The 8,234-nt window shown below is 63.1% G+C and overlaps 1 protein-coding gene across 1 annotated transcript; it reads left to right on the top strand.

Annotated features, from left to right (window-relative positions):
- Positions 1-921: 921 nt before the first annotated feature.
- On the top strand, positions 922-6,823 carry TRIM35 (tripartite motif containing 35). The gene is made up of 6 exons (XM_056114148.1): positions 922-1,344; positions 2,494-2,589; positions 4,379-4,609; positions 4,817-4,839; positions 5,366-5,484; positions 6,225-6,823. The coding sequence occupies exons 1-6, from the start codon at positions 925-927 to the stop codon at positions 6,806-6,808; spliced, it is 1,473 nt and encodes a 490-aa protein (XP_055970123.1). The 5' UTR covers positions 922-924; the 3' UTR covers positions 6,809-6,823.
- The last annotated feature ends 1,411 nt before the right edge of the window (positions 6,824-8,234 follow it).

The raw sequence follows: 8,234 nt of genomic DNA, 5'->3' as shown, positions 1-8,234 counted from the left end.
TTTTCTGACTTCCCAAAACTCACTGCCAGCAGCCCCCATCAGATGCATTCTCGAAGAAAACTAAAAGAATGCAAGGCAGAGGCTGTCCCTGATCCCGTGCAGAAACACGAGACAGAGGCACACTGTCCTCTAGCAGAAAAGCCAGGACAAAGGGACGCTGCCCCTGCAGACTGCAAGGGCGGCAAAGCCGGGCAGGAATGCAGAGTGCGGAGATCCAGAGCTGCTCTCTGCGCGAATTCATCCTCAATTCCAGTTTCCTCATCTAACTGCGTTAATCCTTAACACCTGGGTTCCAGCTTCTGCATCTCCCTTTGCGTAAGTCCTCCCTGCCCTGAAACCCTGTCAGAGGTCAACCCATTGATCTCCCTGTAATCCTCCCATCTCATGAAGCCAAGGCCAATCCTCTCTGTCCATGGAGCGGGAGATATTATGAAGGGTTGTGATTTTCCCACTTATTCACGCACCCCCGCGGCCAGAAACTAGCCTGGCCCAACAACTGACGCCTGAGTGGGCACTGATCTTCGAGGCGGACCCCCAAAAACCTTAAGTAAATTTTGCAAGTCGAAGCCGCAGTCTACCCCCGGAACCAGGAACCGCAGTGCCACAGGTTTCCGGGGACCGGTTTCCAGAAACACTTTCCCTTCCCACCGGAAGTGAGCTTCCGGCGACACGAAAGCCCTCCCCCAGGGGGGTCCAATCCGGGCCCAGCTCAGGGTCTGAGCCCGCCCATCCCGCGGGCCCGCCCCCCATTCTTCCGGAGTTTTCCCGGAAGTAGGGTGCCTCCTCTGCCGCGCGCGCCCACGCGATTGGCCGGCGCCCGTGTCACTCGCGCGACGCGGAAGTAGCCACGCGGAGTGCGGCCGTAGCCGCGTGGAGTGCGGAAGTGGCCCTAGCTCGTGCGGGGCCGCGGCGGGGACTCGGGCCATGGACGCGTCGTGCCCCGCGGCCGTGGGGCCGTCGCGCGCCTTCAAGGAGGAGCTGCTGTGCGCCGTGTGCTACGACCCCTTCCGCGACGCCGTGACGCTGCGGTGCGGCCACAACTTCTGCCGCGGCTGCGTGAACCGCTGCTGGGAGGCGCAGGCGGCGCCCGCGTGCCCCGTGTGCCAGGAGCGCGCGTTGCCCGGCGCCCTGCGCACCAACCACACGCTCAACAACCTGGTGGAGCAGCTGCGGCGCGACGAGGCCCAGGGCGGCCGCCCCGCGCGCCTCTGCCGCTCGCACCGCGCCCCGCTCGGCCTCTTCTGCCTGGACGAGCAGGAGCTGCTGTGCTGCGCGTGCCAGGCCGAGCCGCGCCACCAGGGCCACCGCGTGCAGCCCGTCGGGGACACGGCGCTGGACTTCCGGGTGAGGGTCCCCGGGGTGCCCGCCCCACCAGCGGCCGGCGGCCCTCGGGCATCCCCCGCCGCAGCGGGCTGGAGGCGTCAGGGGTCAGGGGCTCCCTCCGGGTTCCGGCCTGCCTCCCGCGGGAGGGAAAGGCTTGGCACCCCCGGGTGCTCTGGGATTTAGCGCCCTGATGCCGAGGGTGGGACCGTCCCGCCCCGGTCTCGCTGCGTTTCCTCTAAAACAGCAGCAGCTGCAGCTGCTGCGCGGGGCGTGGAGCACTGGACAGCGAGTGTGGCTCTTGGCGGGGGCTGTCGGGGAGTCCCCGGAGTCCAGCCCCGGGCTCCCGCAGCTGGAGGTGCGTCCAGGGCGGGCTGGAGACCCTGGGTCCTGGACAGGAGGTAGGGCGTGCAGGGGGACCCCCCCCCCCACCTCCGTGTCCTGTCGTCCCCCCACCTTCCCAGTGGCCTACCTACCTGGGTTTCCACTCGCACCCGTGCCAGGTGTGGACCCGGGGCAGCTGGGGCCTGGCCTCCTGGGGCAGAGCCCTGAATCAGCCCTCGGGGCTGGAGGGACGCCCACAGGCAGCACCCCAGGCCTGGCATAGGGTTCGGGCGCAGGGGCTCTCGGGACTCTGCCCATCCCTGCCCCCCGGAGCTCTGAGCCAAGCCCGCCAGGTGACTCAGCAGCCTGGCGGGTCTGCACTGGGGAGACTTTCCCGCCCCAGAGAAGCTCAGCCAGCACCAGGCCGGAGCTGCAGGGAGGCGGTGAGTGGGAGGCACAACCCCTGTGCTTCGGAACCACTACGCAGCCTGTGGTCAGGACCCCGGTGGGGACAGCTCCGTGCCCCCCTCCCCCTTCCCGCAGTCCAGACCTGCAGGTGCTGCACATCAGGGCTTGGGCTTGGAGCCTTGTCTGGGCAGCTGCAGGCCCATGCAGGCTGCCCTGGTTGAAGGGGGGCCCTGGAACGGGGGTGGGGGGAGGGTTGGGAGGGTGGGTTGTGTGCCGCCTCCCAGCTGGCCCTCCACACTCTGGTGGAGACCGGGATTTCCCTGGAGGTGTCACCTGCGGCCTCGCCGTCCAGGAAGGAGGGGGAGGTTGGGGTTGTGTGCATGTTCTTGTTCCTGGCTCCCAGGGCCCCTGCAGTCCTAACCTGCCCACGTGTCCCCACAGGCCCGGTGCCGGAACATGGAGCACGCCCTGCGGGAGAAAGCCAAGGCCTTCTGGGCTGTGAGGCGTTCCTATGAGGCCATCGCCAAGCACAACCAGGTGAGGGGGCAGGGCGCGTTGGCCCTGGCCTGGGACACTGACTGGCTGTTGCCTCCCCTCAGACATGCCAGTCGCCGTGGGTGTGGGTGACCTCAGGGCCCGCCCATGCCCCCTGCACTCCCACCCACCCACTTCAGCACTGGCGCCCCCGTGCTCTGCTGCCAATAGCCACTGTCCGAGGGGCCCCGAGTCCTGCCCCTAGCCGTACGTCCGCCACTCAGATCTCTCCTAGTCCCCACACCCCTGAAACCCTCCCTGCAAATGCCCTCTGATCCCGGCTCCCACATGCGCAGGGCCCACCTGCTCTCTTGGAGCTCAGGGCCCCCTGAACTTACACACTGATGTCCCCCGCCCCCGATGCCCTCTGAAACTGGAGTCTGCGTGTTGAAGGGTCCTGTGAGGGCTCTCCTCGCCCACAACACCGCTCTGGGCCCGCCAGTGGAGAGCGTTTGTCTACAGGGTTTTTAATAGTTCTGAGTAGCCCATAGTATTAGGGACTTGGATTTTAAAGAAATACTTCCTCCTGCTCTTCCGGAAAAACCTCTAGATCAGTGAGTTTGCAGTCCTGAGTTGGGAAGTTTGTGATTTTGGGATTCCCCTGCCTGTTTCTCTGAAGATCTAGGTTGGAAATTGCGTGTGTTGACAATTTCATTTTTTTTTTTTCACATCCTGACACCATTGGTTTATGGTGGGAGTTTTGGGGTGTGACTGTATCTTTGGACGTCTGTCTACCGCATGCCATGATCACCATGGAAGTCTGCCTTCCTTCCCCCAGCATCCAGGGACCCCCTTTCCCTGCAACTCTAGCCCCTACCCCCTGGTACTCCGCCTTGTGGTATGCAGGGTGTACTGCCTAGCTCAGGGATCACTTCTGCAGTGCATAGGGACCATTTGTGGTGCTGGAAATCAAACCCGGATCGACTGTGTGCATCACAGTGCCCTACCTGCTGAACTACCTCTCCAGCCCCTTTTCTCTCTATCTTAAGGATGGGTTGGAGGCCAGAGAGATCCCTGAGCACAGAGCCAGGAGTAAACTCTGAGCCCTGCTGGGTATGACCTAAAAACCAAAGAAGAGCAGGAAGGAGAGAGGAAGCAGGCTTTTTATGTCATTGATTTGCTTTTTTATTTCCAGCTGACTGACACCATCAGTTCTCGCCTGTGTCCTTCCCCCAGCAGAATTCCTTGGCCGGGCAGTTGTGTTGGTGCAGGGATGAGCTTCCCGTGTTTTAGAGTTCCTCCACTTTGTGCCCTTTCTTTTTCTTTTTTTCTTTCCATTGTTTGGGGGGCACCCCCAGCTGTGCTCAGGGCTTACTCCTGGCTCTGTGTTCAGGGATCGCTCCTGTTGGGGCTCAGGGGACACCATATGGGGTCCCAGGACTCGAACCTGGGTTAGCTGCATGCAAGGCATGCGCCCTCCCCGCTGTGCTATTGCTGTGGCTGTCTGCAGTTTCTTACACACCTTCACGCTCTCCTGAGTGGATACTCTAGACCGGGCACAGCACTGAGCTTGGTTCCGTGTCTTGGCGGCAGGTGAAAATAGGAGCTTTTGTTTTGGGCTTCAGTCATATCCTTCTGTCCAGCGCACACACACACACACACACACACTCTCTCTCTCTCTCTCTCTCTCTCACTCTCACTCACACACAGAGTTTATCGAAACCTCATTATGCCTCTTAACTTATTGAAAACTTAAAGCCGCATCCTCTGTTCTTATCTGCTGGGGCTTATCAGAGGGGTCCCGGGGCGCTGAGCAGTCTCCTGTGCGGCAGCTGCCTCCTCTTTGCTGCAGGGGGAGCGTGCGTGGCTTGAGGGCCGCATCCGGCGCGAGTTTGAGAAGCTGCGGGAGTTCCTGGAGGCCGAGGAGCAGGCCGTGCTGGACGCCGTGGCCGAGGAGGCGCGGCAGAAGCAGGGCCTGGCTGACGAGAGGATGAAGCGGCTGGCCGAGGACGCGGAGGCACTGACCCACGAGATGGAGCGGCTGCAGAAGGAGCTGAAGGAGGATGACGTCTCCTTCCTCATGGTGAGCTAGGGAGGATGCCGGGACCCGGGGCACCGTTGTCCTTTGCACCATGCTGGAGGCTGGGACCTTCCCGCCAGGGTCAGGCCAGAGAAGCTGCCGAGGGCGGCATCCCAGGAACGGGAGTGGGACTGGCTCAGCCGGGAGCTGTACGTGGGGTTCCTCTGTGCAGCGGAAACTGACCCGTGTTCCATCTGACTTCTCTTTCAGAAACACAAGAGCCGGAAGCGCCGGTGAGTGGCCAGGTCAGAGCAGATGGGCGGTAGGGGGGTGGACGCCAGTGGCTCTGGGCCAGCAGGTCAGGGAGGCGGCGGGGTGCAGTGGGGAGGAGGACCCTGGGGTGCCTCCCCGGGCTGTCCACTTGCGCATGGGGCAGCTGCCCTCCTGCACCTGACCTTCCCTTGAGGGTTCCCCCCCAACATCTCAGACCCTCCCAGTCTCAGGATACCCCACTTAGGGGCGGAGGGTGGAATGAGGCAGGCTGGGTCCTTGGATAGGCTGTGCAGAGAGAGGAGATTGGGGGGCCCAAGTTTCCCTCTGTCCCGGGCATCCTTGAGGCAGTTTCCATCTCCACTAGGGGAGGACCGTGTCCCAGAACCTTCTGGGCCAGGCCAGCTGACCACTGGGCTCTTGACGTGCGCCCCTGAGTCTGGTTGGGTCTGCCTGGCTAGAGGTGGGGGCCAGGGCATGGCAGCTCCTTGCAGCAGTGGGGTGCCCTGGGACCTGGATGTGGGACCCACCGCCCGCCTCTCCTTGCAGCCTCTTCTGCACCATGGAGCCTGAGCCCGTGCAGCCCGGCCTGCTGCTGGATGTCTGCAAGCACCTGGACTCGCTGCCGTACCGGGTCTGGAGGAAGATGATGGCATCTGTGGAGTCCGGTGAGTGTGCCCACCTCCTGCCCCAGCAGGCCTGGCAGAACGTTTCCTTGGCCCCGCTCTCTCCAGGTGCCAGCCCCGCTCTGGGCCAAGGACTTGTCTCCCGCTCCACTGTGGAGTGGCATTGGGCAGTGATGAGTCTCGATGTGGGGGTGCAGGAAGGCGTCTGGCCCTCTGCGAGGATGCAGTGGGGAGGTGGCCAGGCCCCCAGAACCCGGGGCACTCCCTCGCACCCACAGCCGCTCTGGCACTTGATCGGGGCTGCGATTTCTGTAGCTGTAGCTACCAGCCACATTGCGGGTGGCGACATGTCTCGAAGCTGTCCTGGCCCTTGTGGGAGCATCAGGACCCGCCTGACTGCCAGTGGAAACCTTAGACCAGGGCCCAGAGCCACCTCTGAAAGGGAGGGAGTGGTTTGGCTCTGAGCACTGAATGAAGTTGGGTCAGCGGCTGGGCTTGGAGTCCTGGGTCCTGCAACCTGCCAGCCTGGAGTCTCGGGGGTCCCGCTGGCCTGCGCCCTCTGCCTCGTGGATCCATGCCCTCGCCCTGTCTGTCCCCTCTCCTGAGGACCGCGGCCTCCTTGGGTCAGACCCTCCACTCCCATCTCCCCTCATGGAGCCTGGACCCTGTAAGGCCCCTTGAGGCCACAGCTCCTCTGGATTCACCCCCTGGAGTTCCCTTCTGCGGGGGGAACAGGGTTGGCCAAGACCACTGACGCCGCCCCCCCCCCCCACTCCCGGCAGTGCCCTTCAGCTTGGACCCCAACACCGCGGCCGGCTGGCTGTCCGTGTCCGAGGACCTGACCAGCGTCTCCAACCAGGGCTACCGCGTGCAGGTGGAGAACCCGGAGCGCTTCGCCTCGGCGCCCTGCCTGCTGGGCTCGCGCACCTTCTCGCGGGGCTCCCACATCTGGGAGGTGGACCTGGGGGCGCTGTCCAGCTGGCGCGTGGGCGTGGCGCGCGCCCGGGCGAACGCCGGCCCCGAGGGCCAGGCGCACAGCTGCTACCACGACGCCCGCGCCGGCTTCTGGTACCTGAGCCGCACGCAGGGCGTGGGCGGCGACCACTGCGTCACGTCGGACCCCACCGCCTCGCCGCTGGGGCCCGGCCTGCCGCGCCGGCTGCGCGTGGAGCTGGACTGCGACGGCGGGGAGCTGTCCTTCTACGACGCCGAGCGCGGCTGCCACCTCTACACCTTCCACGCCCGCTTCGGGGAAGTGCGGCCCTACTTCTACGTGGGGGGCGCGCGGGGCGAGGGCCCGGGCCAGCCCGAGGCGATGCGCATCTGCCCGCTGCGCATCGTGGTCCGGGAACTGCTGGACAGCTGACGCCCTGGCGGGCGCTGCTCTGCTTCTTTGCCCCTCCTGGGAAACTGCAACTTCTCGGGAGATGTGCCTTCCCCTGCAGGCCCCGCCTCCTGCAGGCCCCGCCTCCTGCAGCCCCACCTCCCCTACAGGCCCCGCCTCCCCCTGCAGCCCCCCTCAGCCTGCAGTCTCTTTCCTGAGGCTCACCCCTGCCTGCAATCTGACACCGGGACTGACATAGCATTTCAGTGGTTTTCTTTCTTGGGGGCCACACCCGGTGATGCTCAGGACTTATTCCTGCCTCTGTGCTCAGGGATCACTCCTGTTGGTGCTCCGGTGAACCAGGTGGGGTGCAGGGGATTGAACCTTTGTGGGCTCTGTGCAAGGCAGGCGCCCTCCCTGCTGTTCTAGGGCCCTAGCTCCAGTGTTACCGTTTTGTTTTGTTTTAAATGCAGGTTCTAGAACTGCCCTGGCAGACCTGGAGGCCAGGCTGGGGCAGGAAGTCGTTGGTTACAGTCCCCAGAGGAAGGGGATCCCTGGGGACCCTGGGGTGCTGGCAGGCAGAGGGGCCCTCCGTAGTAAGGGAGGCTGGGCGTTGAGTCAGCATTTGAAACAGTTGGGGGTGTCGGGTGCCTGACCGTGTGGGGGGCTGGAAGCCCTGGAATGGCCACGTTTGGGGGGCCTGGGAATTGGTTGTTTGCACTCAGAAGACCTTTGCTGGGTGTAAAGAGGAACACTGGGAAGAGGAACATCCTGGCACGCCTATGGTGGGGAGTCTTGCCCCTCTAGGGAAGGGCAGGAGAGGGAAGGATGTAAGGAATGGCTGGGGGGAGGACAGCAGAGGATAACGCAGGTCCCCCAGCCTTGGCTGACCCGAGCCCACTCTCCTGCCAGGTGTTCCCTGGGAGCGTGTCCCTGACAGATGCCCTTGGCTCTCGTCAGTGCTCGCCTCCCTGTAGCACTGTCCTCCCAGTGTTCAATTTGCTCAAGTGGGCACCAGTAAGATCTCCATTTGAGACTTGTTACTGTTTTTGGCATATCAAATATGCCACGGGGAGCTTGCCAGGCTCAGCCATGTAGGTGGGATACTCTCCATAGCTTGCCGGGCTGTCCAAGAGAGACGAAGGTCAGCTGCGTGCAAGGCAAACGCCCTACCCGCTGTGCTATTTCTTCAGCCCTGCTCCCAGCGGGACTAAACAACCTGTACTCCGGCCCGTGGATGGGTAGGAAGATGCCGTGCTCATCCTCACCTGGAAGTCGCCCACCCTCCGGTGGGGCTGGAACTCAGCAGTTAAAGCACTTTGGAGCCCAGCACTTTTGGGGCCAGTGTGTCCATCTGGCCCGTCAAACACTTTTTAATCTGAAATGATGTTTTTGTTAAAACATTTTCAGTGTTTTTATGTCCATGTTACATGTTAGATTTGTTACTATTTTTTAAATAGGTCCTGTG

The sequence above is a fragment of the Sorex fumeus genome, unplaced genomic scaffold, assembly GCF_029834395.1.
Source record: "Sorex fumeus unplaced genomic scaffold, SorFum_2.1 ptg000024l, whole genome shotgun sequence".
NCBI lineage: Eukaryota > Metazoa > Chordata > Mammalia > Eulipotyphla > Soricidae > Sorex > Sorex fumeus.
Note: the sequence above shows the minus strand (reverse complement) of the source record. Positions and strands in the feature narration are given on the sequence as shown.

What these genes read in the sequence shown, in the direction of transcription:
- TRIM35 (XM_056114148.1), top strand. Translation starts at nt 925, where the DNA reads ATGGACGCGTCGTGCCCCGCGGCCGTGGGGCCGTCGCGCGCCTTCAAG. An exon ending in ACACGGCGCTGGACTTCCGG is followed by an intron (nt 1,345 to 2,493) that starts GTGAGGGTCCCC and finishes GTGTCCCCACAG; the next exon opens with GCCCGGTGCCGGAACATGGA. An exon ending in CACAAGAGCCGGAAGCGCCG is followed by an intron (nt 4,840 to 5,365) that starts GTGAGTGGCCAG and finishes CTCTCCTTGCAG; the next exon opens with CCTCTTCTGCACCATGGAGC.